Source organism: Metopolophium dirhodum, chromosome 1 (assembly GCF_019925205.1).
Source record: "Metopolophium dirhodum isolate CAU chromosome 1, ASM1992520v1, whole genome shotgun sequence".
Taxonomy (NCBI): Eukaryota; Metazoa; Arthropoda; class Insecta; order Hemiptera; family Aphididae; genus Metopolophium; species Metopolophium dirhodum.
This window is the reverse complement of record NC_083560.1, coordinates 140,598,851-140,619,033: the sequence shown is the minus strand read 5'-3', so window position 1 is coordinate 140,619,033 and position 20,183 is coordinate 140,598,851. Positions and strand designations below refer to the sequence as shown.

General features: G+C 29.5%; 2 protein-coding genes and 1 long non-coding RNA gene across 3 annotated transcripts; 2 read left to right on the top strand and 1 right to left on the bottom strand.

The window, feature by feature from the left end:
* The first annotated feature begins 2,355 nt into the window (after positions 1-2,355).
* LOC132934278 (uncharacterized) lies at positions 2,356-3,735 on the top strand. Its single transcript, XM_061000566.1, has 6 exons — positions 2,356-2,395; positions 2,507-2,605; positions 2,666-2,848; positions 2,933-3,150; positions 3,219-3,384; positions 3,644-3,735. Exons 1-6 carry the CDS (start codon positions 2,356-2,358, stop codon positions 3,733-3,735), a joined length of 798 nt encoding a protein of 265 aa, XP_060856549.1.
* Positions 3,736-7,311: 3,576 nt separating this feature from the next.
* LOC132933617 (uncharacterized) lies at positions 7,312-8,113 on the bottom strand. Its single transcript, XR_009662912.1, has 3 exons — positions 7,858-8,113; positions 7,571-7,759; positions 7,312-7,484 (listed from the first exon to the last, which is right to left on the bottom strand). It is a non-coding gene; the product is annotated as an uncharacterized LOC132933617 (long non-coding RNA).
* A 5,869-nt stretch (positions 8,114-13,982) lies between these two features.
* Positions 13,983-14,971, top strand: LOC132932855 (uncharacterized). Its single transcript, XM_060999208.1, has 2 exons — positions 13,983-14,120; positions 14,393-14,971. The coding sequence occupies exons 1-2, from the start codon at positions 13,983-13,985 to the stop codon at positions 14,969-14,971; spliced, it is 717 nt and encodes a 238-aa protein (XP_060855191.1).
* Positions 14,972-20,183: the final 5,212 nt, after the last annotated feature.

Sequence of the window (20,183 nt, the reverse complement as noted above, 5' to 3'; positions counted from 1 at the left end):
TCAAAACATGCACAGAAAAAAATAGAAGCAAGTCGAATTGACAAACATAATAAAAAAGAGCTGTGTGTAAATAATATTATGGAAACAATAGAAACGGATGAAACATATAATACTGACAATGACGACAATACAGATGAAGATTCCAATTATTCACCAAATTCAATGTCCTCATTGTCTTCAACGTATAGTGCTAATAAACAGTCACAAATGAGACTCGAGTTACCAGCTCTAGCATTAGCGTGTGATAGAACGGGAATATCTGATCGAACTGCTGCTACTATTGCTAGTGCAATACTACAAGATGTTGGAATAATTAAAACTGATGATAAACAACATGTGATTGACAGAATGAAAATAAGGAGAGAGAGACATAAGAAACGCCAAGATCTAAAAATACAAACTGATAGGCAACCGAAAAGTCTATATTTTGACGGACGTAAAGACCACACTTTTATAAATCAAAAAACAGATGACAAATATTATCGTAATAAAATAACAGAAGAACACATTACACTCATAAGAGAGCCAGGGTCTCGGTTTATGGGACATTGTACTCCTGTAAATGGAACTGCTATAAGTATTAAAAACAGTATTATAAGCTATTTAAAAACAAACGACATATGTACTTCAAAATTGTTGGTGATTGGTTGTGATGGGACCGTCGTAAATACTGGTAGTAAAGGGGGTGTTATTAGGCTAATAGAGGAACAGCTAAATAAACCACTACAATGGGTAATTTGTCAGTTACACGCTAACGAACTACCTTTGCGTCATTTATTTCAACATCTAGATGGATAAACTTCAGGACCGCGTGGATTTTCTGGAGCACTGGGAAAACAACTAGAGAATTGTCATAAGTTACCAGTTAAAAAATTTAAACCTATTAAAGGTAATATGCCGTTTTTAGAAACCGCAATTGATTTAAGTACTGACCAAAAATATTTATTCAACATTTGTGTAAACATAATAAATGGTGAATGTTCCATAGATTTAGCACGTACAAATCCAGGTAAACAAGCACATTCAAGGTGGCTGACTACTGCAAATAGAATTTTGCGGTTATACATTAGCACTGAAACACCGGAAGAAAACCTAATAACTTTAACTGAATTTATTTTAAAAGTTTATGCACCCATGTGGTTTCACATAAAAATGAAATCATTTTGTTCATTAGGTTCAAAACATGTCTGGCAAACCATTCAATTTTCAAGATACTTACCAACAAATTACAAAAAAATTATTGATCCAGTTATTCAAAGAAATGCATATTTTGGAGCACCTGAAAATATTCTTTTAAGTATGCTAGTTGATGATCGAATGCGTATAAGAGAACTTGCTATACAAAAAATTTTTAATTCAAGACTTAGCAAAGCAACAGGAGTTCGTATCTTTAAAGTACCTTTACTCAATTTCGATGCTTCTGATTATACTGAATTAGTAGACTGGAACAAATGTGAAATAACTGAGCCACCAATATTATCAATGATTGAAAATGAAGTTTTGAATCAAGTAATATATATATTTTACAAAACTGTTTATTAAATTTAAATACTTAATTTTTTGTTTCTTTCAGATTGTTATGTCCGGACAAGTTGCTGAGTACATTAATATATTTCCATGTCATACTCAAGCTGTTGAGAGAGCCGATGCATCTACTGCGGTTTGTGGTGAATCAGCAAGAGATGGATTTATACGAGCTAGAATTGAGTCGCGGGCTATAATGCCATCATTTAATACAAAAAAAGAATATAAATTGTTTAAATTATAAAATTATATGATAAGTAAAATTCTAATGATCAGTAACTTTATAATTTTTATTATTATTTTGGTAAACAATAATGTAAAATTAAAATAAAACAAATTTACATTATGTATTTATGCGTACAATAAATAAGTACGTGGTGGCACCTCAAAAAATTATCCCATGACCTCCAAAGTTTTTGTACTTTTTAATACTCTTGAAATACATAAAAAAATGTCTATTAAAAACTAAAAAAAAATTTTTTATTTTTTTTTAATTGTTTCATTCCACCCTAACGTACAATGAAGCAAAATCAAAACTATCTTCATTTTGTGACACAAGCACTACTGAATTGGAAGATACTCATAGAAAACGTATTCCAAATAAGAATTTCAATTCTGGTTCAGAATATTTATCAAATGTGGCCCCAAAACGTAAAAAAATAGCAACTAAACTATTTAAATGTATGTAATGTAAAACGTAATAATATATTATTATAGGTATTTCACTATAATGAACAGTTTAACGACAATAACATTTTATAGCTCGTAGTTTCCAAAATTAAGAACAAAAATGAAATAGTTCAATCTGATATCAGTGTGGAAAGTGTTTCAATGTTTTCAAATCCATTGGCCAATGCTCCAAAACCAACAGGTATATTAATTATTGTAAATTAATAATATTTCATAGTTAAATGTAAATACTAAATAGGCACTTTAAAATAAAAATACTGTAAAATCAAGGGTTGTTTTTTGTTTGTTTTAGATTCAATAGATTTCTTCAATGTGGCTAATGATAATGAATATGATCATGAAAGTACACAAGTACCTGACAAATTAAACATCACTAATTTACACTCAGGAAGTATGTTTTATTTTTTATAAAATAATTTAATTTATATACCTATATATTTTTTTATTTAAGTCATGAAAGATATCAGCTCTAATATTGAGCATCAACCAGAATCAGAAGATATCAGCTCTAATAATGATTATCGCCCGGAGACAGAGGATATGAGCTCTAAAATTCAGCATCAACCAGAGTCGGAATATATTAATATACATTTGACGCAAATGGTAAATGATATTGGTCACGCTGTTATGGATGGTACATATTTGTTTAATTTCATACCTACAACTAATATTTAGATGATACTTATTAAAATGATGATTGTTATATTTTTTAACGAAGTTGCACGTAAGATGGCCACATTACAAAAAGATTTAAAAATCATTCAAGTGGATGTAATGAAAAATCAAAAACTTTTGATAGATATAAACACACATTTAACCCATTCAGTTACCACTACAGACCAAAGATCTTTCAACCGGTCTAGTTTAAACATATCTATAGAAACTATGGATGTATTGAAAAAAATTGACGCTGAAGAGGATAAATTAAAAACTTTGGTAATTTTCTAAAAATTAAATTCTATTACTTAAATTAAGCATATTATAAGAAATTGTTGTATATTTAGTATCAGATTTTAAAAAGAGATTCAAAATCATTTGATGCCAAGCGTACAACATACTTGGCAATGAAGACAGTCATCCATAATAAATTAGCTGAATATTTAAACATGGAAGGTAGACGAGGAGATAAAAGTGCATTTAACAAATTTAAAATTTGTACCATTGTTATAGGTAATAAATAGTTTTTAGAAAACACACATCATTAACAATAAGGGTTTTAATCGTCAAATATTTTAAGGATATTACATATGGTATGGATAAAACTATTATCTACATCTTATATAGGATTTTTATAGCTGAAATGTTGTTCTAAATATTTTTAATTTTGAGCTATTTCAAAATATTCAATTACAAATTTATATTATTGACTTTTTTCATATTTAAGTTATCATCTTATTATATATTATTGTATTTATATTGTTTGTATTAGATAGCGTTAAAGACCATTTCCCACACAGTTCAATTGTGGAAATTAAAGGACACATAAGTGACTGGTTAAAACAAGCACCCAAAAGAAAATAACAATAAGTGTAAATAAAAAGTGTATAACATAAGTGTATATACCTATATACAAATAAAAATATATGAGTACAATATAATTTAATGAGATTTTTTATTGTTAATTGAATGTAATATCTTATTCTTTATTTGTGTATACCTTAATAATCCATATAATACTATTACAAAAGAATTTAATTTGTATATTGATCTTATTTGAATAAGATATTTTGTTGATTAACCTATATAGGTTAGTTGGCAGTGTACTCAGATATATATGTATTAAAAATTAAAAAATTCTAATCAATGTACACTGCCTTACTGAATGATGTTTTTATAAACAAAAAAATATGTGAGATAGGTAAACCGGTTTTAGATTACTAGAAACATGAACTTAAAATATATTGAACATCAACACCGAACTTAAACTCAGATTATATAGGTACAGGACCCACAAAAAGATCTCCCATATTTAGAGATGGCGCCAGTGAACACAGTCTGTAAGGTATAATCTACGTTTATATCAAGATCACTTTTAGTAGTTCATTAGAATTACACCAAAAACATAATATGTAGTTTGTACCAAGTATAAACGTTTTACATACTGAAAACATACGTAGGTTAAACGTAAAATAGGTGTGCTTTTTACCAACATTATCCAAAATATTATATACCAAATTTTCACCAAAAATACTTCACCTTTAAACGAAACATAAACCAAATATATCCTTAATTAATATACGTATTTTAAACGTAAATTACGTGTTATTTTTACCAATATTATCCAAAATATATACCAAATATTTACCAAAAATACTTCACCTTTAAACGAAACGTAAACAAAATATATCCTTAAATGTTAGTAATAAACTAATAAACACACGTAGTGTATACGTAAAATATACACATTGTTTATACGCGTTATATACGATTAATCTTAGTGAAATAGATATCTTTTGAACTAGTGGTACACGTACATTATCTTAATAAAACACCAAATTCCTTCGTTTAAAACACGTAATTCGGTGTTCATCTCTACGTATATTAAACGCATAATATTCGTATATATGTTGACTGGGATAAGCTATGATTTTAGTCTAATGTAATCTCATAGAATATTTCAATGTATGTATGATTGATTAAAAATATAAGTATCTGTAATATTATTCAGGATAGGTTAGCCTGATAGTATTGTATATATAAACATACAATAACAAGAATGTATGTATGTTCCCACATGTAGCATGAGCCTGTATGGAAAATGACTAATAATATGAAAATGTTTAATTGTTAAATTGATAAAGATGTTGGTATGATAGGTACTACAGATGTGACGTTAATTATTGTATATTTCTAAATTTAGGTAATAAACCGCATAAAGTATCTGCTGAAATGAGAGATATTGTTAATAGTTCTTAATTTTCCGATATTATAACTTATACAATAATATATGGCGGTGGTGTTATATGCCTGTGTGTATGCACACGGTAAAATGAAAATATTATATAATATTATGACTGTTGTACGTATGTGCTGATAAAATATACGTATCGGTCACTTGAGTGATATGTAAGTTGTTGATGTGCAAGCACACATGTGTTTTCTCATATGTAAGCGTGAAAAAATATGTTTTGCTCGAGTCGGGAGGGTTTCGTTGGTGGTGACTATGGCTGGTAATGGTGTGTGTTTTTCCCGTGTACATGCATGAATTAATATATATTATATGTTGGTCAGGTTATTGATAATATGAAAGTTGTTGTATGCGCGTTCGTGTATGTGTTTTCTCATGCACAGGTATGAAAAATATAGAACACGAGATCAGAGAATCAAGGGATCAAGAATAAGTGATAGGTAATGATTAAGGATTAGTGATCAAGAGGAGTATATGTGTAATAATAATAATATGGTAGGTGTGATACATAATTGTAAAAAATAAATATTACACAAGTGATACGGCTTTTACATGTATGTTTTTCTCATGCGTTCTTAAAATATATAAATTGTCGATTAACAATAGTTAAGGTTTTATCAGCATACAAACATGTCGATGCATGACTAGTCTTGATGAATGTTGTTTTTCTCAGATGTATTATTACATAACAATTGATCAAGACGTTGTTTGATACATAATGTATCCGTTGGTTCGAAAGTATAAAGGAGATATGGAAATTAATATACCGTTGGATATATAATATGGATGAGGCATCATATACGTTTTTATACATTATTACCTAGAAAATGTTGAAATACCTGCCTTAATATATTGAGCCTTGATATATTGATGTGTACCTAAGCTGTATAATATGTTTGATTGTGTCGTGTGTGTGTGTGTTTGTGATGTTGTATGTATGAATATATGTACATAAACTAAATATATATATGAATACTGCATATACATATATTTTAATAATACTTTAATTTTATAATATGTTTGGGTGTTTGTGATACCTGATGAATGTGTGTATGTATGTATATAATATGTGACTATGTAAGTATCTAAATATGTATGAACTATCCTATGGGTATATGAGTGTATGTGTGTTGTGCTAGAGAAATGTGTGAATGAAACTCATCATCATCTGTAAACGATTAAACGATTGACCATATACAGGGTGTAACCGATAGAACTGACTTTTGGAATAACTTTTTTTCTGATCATTTTTTTTTATTTTTTTTTTTTTATTTATCATTTGTAGACCCTAGCGCTACATGTATCATTTATTTTTTCTTTAGTTTATTTTTTAATACTGAAAATAAAAAAATTTTAATTTAATTAAATATTTTTATAACATATTCAAAATTGCCATTTTTTAAGAATATTATTTTTAAGGATTGCAGCGTTTAAATTTTTTATTTTCATTCAGTCGTTGATCCAATATACCCAATTAAAAACTGAATAATACGAGGCGCTTGTTGTGTATTTGTACACTTGCACTTATTTAGTGATGATAAAAAATATCAGGGACATTGATTGATAACAGGTACTACACTAGTGTAGTGATCGCCGTGAAGGACACGTTGAACACTAATACAATAATTATTTAAACGACGTAGCACGCACGTTGTCGTCTTGAGTCGTGGTTGAGAAAGATAGGTAAATAATTAATAACACTTTTTAGACTTTTTAAATATGACAATTACATAACACTTTATTATTACAAGTTTGAATTACAAAATAATTATAAGCACTGTCGTAAGCTTGATAGACCTCCTACGAGGGCTGATTATCTTCTAAGTAATAGTAAGTGCTCTACCCGTATTTATGCGGGTTCTAACAATGACGTATTGGTGGCGTGATATCTATATTCTAATATTACTTCCCTAGTAATGTCAAATTGCATTTTGATAGGAGTAGGTAAAACAACTTGTATTATAGCTGTGGGTATTAATACATCCCTAATATTGTTGAATTGCACTATTTTGTGACTCGGTAAAACAACTTGTTGTTTTCACCTTTGCTCTATGTTTCCTGTTATTTAGAATTATATTAATACCTACGTTTCTACTCATAAATTATACTATGTATAATTTATTATTTTACTTATTTTATTTAAAATAATATAATGGCTTTTGGGTTTACTACTAGTAGTTTGTTCAGAGACTATATTATATTACAGAAATATATTTGATTCCATAACAATTTACATAAATATCAAATATCAGTGTACTGGTACAGTTATGAAACATTTGCTAGTCAAATCAAATTGTATTGTCTAGTCATAGATATAGTTGCTCATAGTTCAGTGTAATTTATTATGAATTACTAATTTTTACTGAAATCAAAGTCAAATTTTTTTACACAAAGTTATTAATAAGTATTATTTAGTAAAAAAAAAAAAAAAATGTTAGGTGAACCTACCAATTAACTATACAAATTAAATAGTCACCAAATAAAGAATTTGCAGATGAATTTAAAAGTTTTGACTTGGTGTTTGTATAGTATTGTATTGTTTTATTATAATATGATATCCTATGAGACAATGTAAGTGGTCCATTTGTATACAATGTTTAAATAAAAATTGTAAACTATGCAGAATAACATGTTTGACTAAAATAAAAAAAGTAAAAACATTAAAAAATAATTTCTTAGATAAAATTTAAAAACTTCTATTGATTTTTAACTGTTTAATTAGAAGAAAAACTTACCAAACAATTTGAAAATGAAGTTTCCAAGTTGGTATCCAATTATCATGCGTTATATTAGTTTTAGGTAATAAAACACCTATTTTTAATTGAATTATTTTTACATTGCAAATTAAAGTATTATAAAAAAGCACATTGTGAAGTATTATTATTTAAAATTGAAGTACCTGAGTAGGTACCTACTTGTTTTAATTAACATTCATAATTTATTTTGTTTATCATTATGACATTATACTAGTAAAGTAGTTAGTCAACAGAAAACAACATTAATATTAATCAATATTCAATAATAATATCATCAAAATTTAAAATACGTTTAAGGTTAACTTAGTTCAACAGTGTGCGTACACTACAATAATAAAATATATATTTATAATATGATATTTTCTTCTGTGGCATACTGTGATTGTATGTAATCTATGTTCTTGCTTATCTGTTATAATTAATTGTGTTTCAATTATTATTATGAGTGTGATAATATTGACAATAAATAACCTATCTGTCAGTAATAATATAATATTAATACACTAATATTAAATAACGAGCTATTAAGTAGGTAAATAAATATATAAATAATTTAGAAATTAGAATAAGTATAATTTAATAATTGACATCGAAATCAAAGTACTAATCTAGTTATAAATTGTTTTACAAGATATATTATATATTCTACAAATGATACTAGTCAAAATACTGTTATTCCTATTGTTTTGGAACAAGTTCAACCATGTGAAGCAACCACAACAAATGAAATAGATTTAAGTTCTTGGTGTCAACCTGGTCCTAGTAACAGGGACGGATTAACTTATGATGAATACATACCTAATGCTCAAGAACCTGTTGTTAGTCAACCCAAAACTTTTAAATTGCCAAACCTTCCTATAGCAACAAGAAATCCAAGTACAAGAAAAAGAGATGATCTATGATACTTACAAGTTCCCCAGTAAAAAATCATCTTGAAAAAAAAAAGAATTGAAAAGAAGAGTTGATGATAGCAAAGGAACAAAGAAAATTAAAACGGCTGGAAAAAATTAAAACAAATAAAACTAAATTATTAAAAAGAAAAACAGTAAAAAAGTCATTATTTCAACTACCCGAATCATCTGAAGATGAAGAACCCCATTATGTAGACACAGATAATGAGGATTCAGCTGATGAAGATTGCCTTTACTGTAACGAACCTTATAAGAATGACATACATGGAGAGAAATGGATTCGTTGTATTAAATGTGTAAGATGGGCACACAAATTATGTGCCGGTGTAGACAACTTTAAAACTTATACTTGTGAAATGTGTGTAATGTAATTTAACTATTTATTATAATATACCTACCTATAAGTTCTAGGTGTGACTGAAGAAAGATAGTTACTATGAAAAGGTATTTTTTGTTTAAGCTACTTATTGTTTAAATATTATGAGATAGGACCTAACTTAATTTTTTATCCATATAAGTAGGTACTGAAATGGTTATCCTTAAGTTAATTGTTAAATTTGACTGAAGAAAGTTACCTACTATTATGAATTTATACTTTTAATTGTTATGTTGTTAAGTTTTAAATACCATAATGTTGAAATCAAGTTTGTTTTGTTTAACTATATCATATACTAAATTGTATTTTAATAATGATAATTTTGTAATTTTTAATAGGTAGGTACTCAATTATGACTGATAGAAGTTCCTAAGAATTGGTATTTTTATAGGATTGTTAAGTTTTAAATATAATGTTTACCTAAATAGGTACATTTTTATTTTGTTTTTATCATATAAGTACTAAAATGTGAATTAATTATGTTCATAATCTATTTGTTATTACTTAAATATGAGTTATGACTGATAAAAGTTTCTAAGAATTTATATTTTTTGTTGTTTTGTTTGAGATCTTAATTTTTTTTCTATAAATTCTAAACTGTTTAAATAATTAAGTTGTTAATTTTGAATAAAGGTTATTGTATTATTTAATAATTTGTTTGATCATTTTTATTTAATCAAATAATAATTTGTACTACCTATTTTGTGAAATTGAACTTTCATTGTGTATACAATTTGAATGAAACATTTTAATAAAATTAAATAAATAAATTCCTTAAATATAATTTAATTAAAAATAATATTCAATAATTTACCTTGAGTAATTTATTAAAAATGTATAATATTATCATAGATTAAATATGGAAAATATTTATTCTATATTTCATTGATTTGTCTATGTAATAATATACACCAGTCAACTTACCCCAGGGAAAAGTCAACTTACCCCAAGTGTGGGGTAAGATGACGAATTCGGAATTTTTTTTTGTAAAATTTATAAGTGATAAACCCTTTAATATTAAAGCTTGAAATTATTACAAGTTATTCTTCATATTTGAGACAATGCTTATACGGAATTTCAAGATTTTCCGAATATTATTTAATAATGTAAATATTAATCAATCCTTAAGTTCGTCAACTTACCACACTCTCCCCTATAAAATCTCAGACGAGAGTCATTAAAGCAGTAGTTAAACAATCTGTACAGAGTTATAGGGATACTACGTTCTTACGAGATAAAATCAACGAGTTTATGGCAGATATAAGAAATTTATCAGATCAAGTAATTAATAAAACAAGTGCGTTAGATCACAAAACTCGAATACATGATTCGTATTTGTTGTTAAATTTACTACTAAGTCAGTATGCATTCGAGACCAATTATATTTCAGAAATGATAAATTTGGCACGGGCAGGTCAAATACACTCGGGAGTGTTATCAATTGAGGCATTACGGGAAAGTATGAAGGAGATTAAATTATCATTACCCAAAGGTACATCATTACCGATTGATTTAGACAATATTGAACCTTATAATTTATATCAATTATCGGAAGTCAGTGTAGTATATAAAAATCAATTATTGATGTTTAATATAAAGATACCGTTAATAGATCAACAACATTTCAATTTGTATAATATAATTCCGATGCCGATTAAAATTAAAAACAAACAGTTCGCGTACGTACAAAACACTTATGATTATATCGCGATAAGTCCTTCGAATGAATATTTTACGACCTTTACACCACAACAATTAAACACTTGTAAACGAATACTTAATTACTTTATTTGTTATGCCATACAACCCGTACATTCTAAGAATTCTAATACTAACTGTGAAATGGCGTTATTTACGAAACAAAAGGAGAAAACACAAATGTGTAAATATTTATATTTTGAATTACATGGAAGTATATTCCATAAATTAGAGTTTAAGAACACGTGGCTATATACAGTAGGAAAAGAGAATTTAGTATTAACGTGTGGAGTAGATGAGTTATCTGAAACTATAGAGTTAGTAGGAACAGGTTTGTTAAGTATTGACGAACAATGTAAAGGTTATGCCAGTCAAAATATATTACACCCAGTTACAACGGTTCAAAACTCAAAATTAGTGGACATAATACCAGAAACTAAGATAATTACAGGGGGGCAAAATTTAGAGCAGAATATTACATTTAAAATACTAACGTCTAGGAATATGGGGAAAATTGAAAAACTACATGATTTAAATTTTATATCTAGTTCGTTAGATGACATAAATAGAGATATTGATTATCAACTAACAAAACAATCAGTACGAGAAGTACATAGAAATCATAACTATATATTTTATAGCATTATAATTTTGTTTATATTCATGATAATTTGTGCTTTGTTTAAAAAATATTGTATTAACACAACACCACCTCCGACACCGTTACGTGATTACGATCCCGTACATTTTGATACCATCAAAGTAACTGAGGTATGAAATAAGGTAGAATTATTATATTAACCATTGTATGAAATTATATATTGTAATAGTTTTAGTAGAGAAAAAATTTAATATTTAATTTTATTTTGTTTACATATAATTTCAGTCTAGGGATGGAGGAATGTAATAATCCTCATCATCATTATTATTATTAGTATATAAATTAATACTGTTATATCTATATATGTATATATTATTGTGTATAAGTACTATTATCCATGCATTGACTTTGTAAGAATACCAGATATACGGAAAGCGTGTATACAGTCTGTCCCAAAAGTCCCGTATCACCCTTAATATCTCCATGTAAAATCACTATATTTAAACGCGGTTTTTTTTACAGTACTAAGTATGAAAATTCTGATTGAATGGCATAAAATTCATTTATTTTTTTCTTTAAATTCAAAAATTTTCAAAAAAATTTTTTACGCATTTAAGAATTTAAAATTTTTAAGATAGCCATTTTGTTGAGCATATTTTTTAAAACAGTTCAAAAAAAAAAAATACTAAAATTAAATAAAAATTAACCAAGTTAGAGCAAGTTATGTTTTTGAATAATTGTAGTAAAAAAATAAATATTTAATTTCTTGATTTAACAATTTGATTTATGGCGCCAACGACATAAGAAAAGAAGATACTGGATCTTCAACTTTTCTAGCTTCCAACAACTTTAATAAGTTATCTTCAAAAGAAATTTTTGGTTTTTTGATTAACTTTCGTTTTTGGGATTTTGGTGTCTCTACTTCCGAGTCGACTACACTGACATCAGGATCATCCACATTTTTCACGACATCCGATGCTTCGGTATCTTCTTCTGGTTCACTCTCGGGAACATTACATTCAGTCCTATTGAAATAATAGTTATATATTAATATATTATACTTCTGAATTTTTTCATACGGTTTATTATTTGTATATGATAAGATGTAAATGTTTTTTATTACCTTCTGTTTTCCATCGTAGTTCTTAAAAACTGTAAAATATTTGCATAACCATATGGTTTTTCATTTTTTGCAGCCTGTCCAGATTTTTTTATACACTTCTTTCGGTAGGTATCTCGTATGTTCTTCCATTTCAATTTAAGCTCCTTTACTAATTAAAAAAAAAACATATTTTTGGTAAAAACTATTTACATTAAATGCAACATAAAATTATTTTATTGAAATAATCTGGGATAATTAATATTTCAACTTTTTGGCACAACGAAAAAAATTTTTGGGGCATTTTGAAGTTTTTCTAAAATTTTAATTTGAAATTTTATTTAAATATTTGTACATGCTTTTACATAATTTTTATATAAATTTAACAAACTATATCTAAACTTTTTTACAATCCTTTAATAGTCTAAAATGTATATTATCATTTATACCAAAATCGTATTAGTATTTACATTGATCTATTAAAAAGATAAAAGGTAGAAAAACTTATGAGGAATCTTGTATTACATTTTCGAATCTTAGATTTAAAAATAAAATTTTTTATAAGTTTCTAACTCAAAAAATAATTTGAAAATGTTCGTCATTTTTACGTATTTTGTCCATATTTGAACTTTAAATGCTCATAAAAAATAATTGTGACTATGGATTTTTAATTTGTGTCAAAATGTCATGCATCTACCGTCATTTTTTTGAGTTACACCAAAAACCAAAATCGATTTTGTCAAAATACAATTTTGCGTAAAAATTCCTGTTTTTCCTTAATTTTTTTTTTGTTTTTCACGTCGCTTTTTAAAACTACTGGGAAATTTTTACTTTTGACCCCCCCCCCCAAAGTACCAAATAGATTCACTTTCTTATCAGAAAAGTTACTGTTGAAGAAAATCCAATATTTTTTACTGTCCTAAAAGGTGATGACTGATGACAGACACAAAAAAAATTAAAAATTAACAATTAAAAAAAAAATTTAAAAATAACACACATCATTGTAAAATCAATACATTCATCGCTTCACTCAGAATCTAAAAAGTACCAACTAGATTCACTTTCCCATCAGAAAAGATGCTGAAGTGGTAAATCGAAGCATTATTCAGCTATACTTATCATGTATACATAACAAAAAAATCATACAATATATTCGCTAACTCAAAATAAAAAAATTGACTTTAAAATCGAAAATTGTCGAAATCCAGCCCTATAATATTATAACTTTATCATTGTAATTTTTACCATATTCGGAAGTATTGTTTCTTATGATATTTTTATTTGTTGGACAAAATATAAAAGGATATTATAAGGAATAATCTATTATATGATTTGAAATTTGGTAACAGATACTTAGCAACTGGACAGTACTTCTCGGCATTACATTTTGAATTTTTGGTTGGTGTGTCAACTATAGCCATGATAGTCCGAGAAACTTGCAAAGTTTTATGGGAAATTTTACAACCGATTGAAATGGCAGAACCCACTACAAATGACTGGCTTAATATAGCTAAAGGTTACTTTGAAAAGACGCAGTTCCCGAATACTGTTGGTGCAGTAAGTTATTTTGTATACTTTTTAGTTTTACTATAATGTTTAATATAGAAAATAAATTTAAATGTAAAACGGTCAAATTGAAAGTATTATTTTGTAATTATAATTTGTTTTTTTAAAAATTAAAATAGTTTACGTTATTAAAATTTTAGAAACATTCAAAAATTATTTTATATCTACATTAGGTACCTATATATTGAAAGGAGCTATGAAAAAATTAAGTTAAAATCTAAAGATCGATGTTATAATATAATGGCTCGTTATATTTTTTACAGGTAGATGGAAAACATATATGGATTGAGTGCCCAAAAAGTAGTGGTTCGTTATACTATAATTATAAACAATTTTTTTCACTGATTCTAATGGCTATCTGTGACTCTAATTATTGCTTCCGAATCATCGATGTAGGGTCATTTGGTAAAGAAAGTGACTGCAATGTGTTTAAGACGTCAACGTTTGGTAAAAAACTTTATGGCGATAAATTAAACTTTCCACCTGAACAATGTCTACTGAACGATGAACTTGGTTCACCACAACCATTTGTTCTCGTGGCCGATGAAGCTTTAGCTCTTCACAAGAACCTATTACGCCCGTTCCCAGGTAGAACCTTAAACGACAAAAGGAGAATTTTTAATTACCGTTTATCGAGGGCCAGGCAATACATAGAATGTACCTTTGGCATCATGTCTAAAAAATGGCGAGTTTTTCAAGCAAATATTTTGGTTGAACCAGATGCTGCAGTTGTAATAACAAAAGCTTGTTGTGTGCTACACAATTTTGTACGTCGTCGTGATGGCTATAGTGTTGAAGATACCATGAGTAGTTCCTGCATGGCGAGTGTTCAAAAGGAGTAGGGAAAATTCAAAAAAATGCCAAAGACGTCAGGGAGTATTTTGTAGAGTACCTCAATAACCCGAACCATGCACTTGACTGGCAAAATACAATAATTGGCAGATAATATATAATTTCAAAAAATGTACCTATCATTAACTTAATAACTTGTGGTGAATGTAGAGGATTTATGTTGGGAGAGAAAAAAGAATATGAGTTAATTAAAATAAATAATAATAGTATTAGGGTAATTATGTGGGTATAATTTACATATCGGTTATAAAATAATAATATAAGGGCACAGGGCAAATACAATAAGTATATAATGGCACATGGCAAATACAATAAGTATATAAGTTTGGCGCATACTTCCCCGGCCCACGGGAGGCGACACGCCATATTAATCATGGTATGTCCTCACAGGGTTACCGGGAAAGCGTGCGGGGTTTACATTAGTCGGGTTTACGTTAGCAATAGGTATGTTCAGGGATGGTTATCATAATTTATGAGGCTGAAAATTCCGTGACGTTACAAACTATAAAGTATATTATAATGATTAAAAATATTGTATTACGTATAGATGTACCTCTCGTGCCTGTGTTTAATAATTAATAATTACTACCCTAGTATTTGTGTTATTTAATACTTTTTTTATTTTACTAAGATAATTATAACTTCGTATTCGAATAACTGATAAAAATAAATTATTTATTATTTTTTTTTTTTTTTAATTTTGAAATATTGTTTTTTTTTTTTTTTATTCATTTACGTAATTTACAATCTATACAAAGTTATGTACAATGAGCAAATAGGATATTTATAGTATAAGTAGCAGAATTTGACATTTTTGGGCAGGCACTCAGCAGCACCACCCGACCGAGTACATTTTAGATGTCGTGGTTTTTTTTTTTTTTTTTTTTATTTTAGTAGGTCTCTAGGCCACTGTCTTTTGAGTCTTCTAATTACATTGCCAGGAAGTGAGGTGGAAGATAGTTTCTTTATTAATGGATTACTGTGAGAGTTTAGGTTGGAGTGAAATTTAGAGTAATGGGCTTTTGCTAATTGATTGAGTGTAGGAATTTTTAGGTCTTTGTGAAGATTAATGTTTGTGAAATACCAAGGAGAAGATGTTATTAATCGTAGGCAGATATATTGGAAAGCTTGAAGCGTTTTGGTGTTAGAAGGCTTTGCAGAGCCCCATAACTGGATACCATATGTCCAAGCTGGCCGAATTATTGATTTGTATATAGTAAGTTTATTGGAAAGGGAAAGTTTAGATTTTAAGAGTGGTCTGAGGATATGAAGTCTAGAGTTAACAGTTTTACGTTTAAGTTTTATGTGTGGGCTCCAGGTTAAGCGTTTGTCGAGAGTTAGCCCAAGATATTTAACTTCGTTTGCCTTAGGATTGTTATATTGTTTAACGTAACAGGAGGAGAATCGAGATTACGTAGTGAAAAGGTTACTTGAACAGATTTAGTTTCGTTTATTTTGATTTTCCATCTGTTTGCCCACAAGCTGATCATATTTGAATGGTTTTGGATCATTTCACCGGCTGTGACGTGGCTTTCGTGGGAGGCGGTAATTAGCGTGTCATCAGCGTATGTGCCTAAAGATGTATAAAATTTCTTGGGTATGTCATGAGTGAAAATCGAGTAAAGGAATGGAGCGATGTCACTTCCTTGTGGGACTCCAGCTCTAATAGTGTAACGGGTTGAGTAGGTGTTGTTTAGGCGAACAGTAAAGAAACGATTTGATAGATATGATTTTATCAAGAGGAAAAGAGGGGCGGGTAAGAACTTTTTAAGTTTGTACATTAGTCCGTCGTGCCAAACCCGATCAAAGGCTTGGGAGATGTCAAGGAATACTGCTGTGCAGAACTGTTTTTTTTCCAGGGAGCTGGATATTATATCGACTGTTCTGTGTAATTGGTGCAATGTAGAATGTTTTGATCTGAATCCGAATTGTGTGTGTGGAATTATGTTTTTTGAAGAAGCAAAATGAATTAGTCTTTTTAAAAGAATTTTCTCAAAAATTTTAGAAAAGGTAGGGAGAAGACTTATGGGTCTGTAAGAGGCAGGATCTTGTGGTGGTTTATTGGGCTTAGGTATTAGAATAACGACCGAGTATTTCCAAGTGTTTGGAAAGTACGATAGTCTGAAGATGGCGTTGAATATGTGTGATAAAAAAATAATAATTTTTTTGGGAAGGTTCTTTGTAATAACATTACTAATTAGATCATGACCTGGTGATTTTTTAATAGGGAGTTGCTTGATAATGTGCTCAATTTCACCCGGAGAGGTGTTTTTAGCGGGAAGTGACATGGGATTTGAGGGAGCTATCCACTATTTCTTGTTGTGATGCACTAGGCTGTATATCATGAGGAGTAAAGCATTTCGATAGGTGCTCAGCGAATATGTTAACTTTTTCGAGGTCAGTGATAGCCCAAGAGTGATCTGCTTTGCGAAGAGGGGGAGAAGGTTGTTTTAACCGTAGTAGGGATTTGGTTGCCTTCCATAAGGAGTAGTTGGTTGTTGTGAGAGCTTCAACATATGAATTATAAGAGTCATTTTTATGCTTCCTAATTACCTTTTTAAGTTTGTTACTTAATTGATTAAGTTTAATCTTGTCATTGGGGTATTTTGATATTTGCCACTTGGCTCTAGCCTTGCGTTTCTCTGCTAGTAAGATTTGGATGTGATGCGGTGTTTTATTATGCGAGGATTTGTTAGTTTTCGTAATGGAGGCGCACAAAGCAGCGGACTGTATTGATGACGTTAACAAATCCAACGCATCATTTACTTCATCTGTTGTTTTTAGGGAAATGTTTAATTTAATGTTACCATTTAAAGTTTTTTTAAAGATTGACCAATCCATTCGACCAGGAGTAAGTGTTTCTCTTTTTGGTATACTTGGGCTTAACCCAATTTCAACTAGGGTTGGTGTGTGATTGGAGGAAAGGTCGTAAAGGTTATATATAGTGGAGTGAATGTTACTAGGCAATTTGTAAACAAAAAAGTCCAGTATGTCGGGTAGTCTATTATTATGGGAGGGCCAGTAAGTAGGATTAGGAGGGGCCAATGTTGATAAGTTGTTATAGGTTGTGCAGTTGAGTAACGCTCTACCTCTAGTGTTGGGAGAACGATTCCCCCACTTTGGATTTTTAGCATTATAATCTCCACCTGAAATAAATCGGTGACCTAGGGTTGAGAAATAATCTGAGAACTGGCTTGCGTTTATGACAATTCCAGGGGGGCTATATATAGAAGATATATTTATAGGTATATTATTTTGTGTAATAATTGAAACACCAGAAGCTTGAATATGCGGGAATATATAAGGGGGTAGAGGGTAATGGGATAGATTGGATTTAATATATAATGCTGCGCCAGCGTGAGATAAGCCATCTGGGTGACAGGCAAAGTAGCCCTTATAACCATAAATATTGATGCAGGAGTTCGGGGTAAAATGATTCTCAGATATTAGCGCTATGTCGATATTTTTATCTTGGAGTAGGAAAAGGAGTTCGTCTTTATGTTGTTTTAGCCCAGTGTTTCCCAACCTTTTTTTACTCAACGCCCCTTTTAGATTTTTAAAATCACACACCGCCCCCCCCTTCCCCAATCAATTTTTTAAAATGATAAACGTTTTATTTTTTAATAAGCTATTTAATTTAAGACAAAATATCATTAACATTTTAACGCTACAATTTAGTTAATTTTAAATTTAAATACCTACTAATAATTAATAATTATATAATTTGATTTCGAATTCGCTAATATAAAATTATAATACAAAAAATACTTATGTGACTAATGACTGCCATGAGGTTGATGTTTTCCTGCTAACGAAATGATATCTGGTTCAATAGATGTCAGCATTAGTCTTAAATCTCCACATAACATTGTCGGAATCGGCTAATCATTAGCCGCTAATCGGAATCTATACGATAACTCCGATAATAACGTCAAGTACCTGTCAAGATAATTTTTTTGATATTATTTAAGTGTCTATAAATATTATACCTACATAATTGTGTTGATTACATTAGGTATTTTATTCTACGTAGTTATACATTTCATTACAATCAGTTATAAACAAAAAAAATTTAAATGATAGATGAGCGCCCCCTCATAAAAACGCCCCCTTCAAAATAAAAAATGCCCACAAGGGGGCGGTAGCGCCCACGTTGGGAATCACTGTTTTAGCCCATTAGCATTCCAGGTTAGTATAAGTAGCGCGGAGTTTGTTGTATTATTAGTAGTCATTTTGTTGAGATTATTTTGTTAATAAGAGTGGTAAGGAGACTTATAAGTGGTGTAATAAGAGTTTGGAAATTTTCCAAAAAGGATGATAATTGAGTGGAGAGTGGAGTTTCAGGGGAGGTAGGGTGGACATTTTGAGGTATTGGGGATTTGCTAACGTCAGAATATGTACGGGGCCGGTGAGTGGCGGTGCTGAGTGACTTACCCGTTGAGTTTTGAGATGATGATGATGAGTCTTGAACGGAGTTGTGTGGTTGATTGGAGATGGAATTTGTTGCATCTGTGATTGAAGGCTTCGTGCGGCGTTGATCAGCGATGTTTGTGGTTTTTGATTTTTGAAGTTGTTTATGGACCGTGCATCCTTTATAGTTTGATGGGTGACCTTCACCGCATAGAGCACAAGTAGCTGGTAGGTCTTTGCTTTTTTCACACATATCAGAGAGGTGGTCTTGTCCACAGCGAACGCATCTTGGTTTACGGTTATAATATGAACGAGTATGACCATAGTTTTGGCATCGATGACATTGGGGGAGATCACGTCTGGTATGGGGTTCTTCAATTTTGATTTTTGATTAGCACAGAGTTTCAAGTTTGAATATGTCCGGATTATTAATTTCCGGATTAAGGTCTATGAAAAAAAGTGGTAGTGGATCATTTGACTGTCTCTTTTTTATGTTTGTGACATTTCTTACAGAGAAACCGAGCTCAGTTAATTCTTGTGAGATGTAGTCTGTAGGTATTGAGTGGTGGAGGTTTTTTAAGACAACACGATAAGGCTTGTCTTCTTTAGCTTGATATGTGTGATATTCAATGGAACTGTCATTTAGCAATTTGATTGTTTGGCGAAAAGAGTTAGACGAATATAAAGAAAGTTTGAGATTTTTAGATGTAGATTTGCATAAGAATCCTTCATCACCAGAAATAGATTTTATTTGCTTACAGAAATCGGTGTAATCTATTGTTGATGTGATAA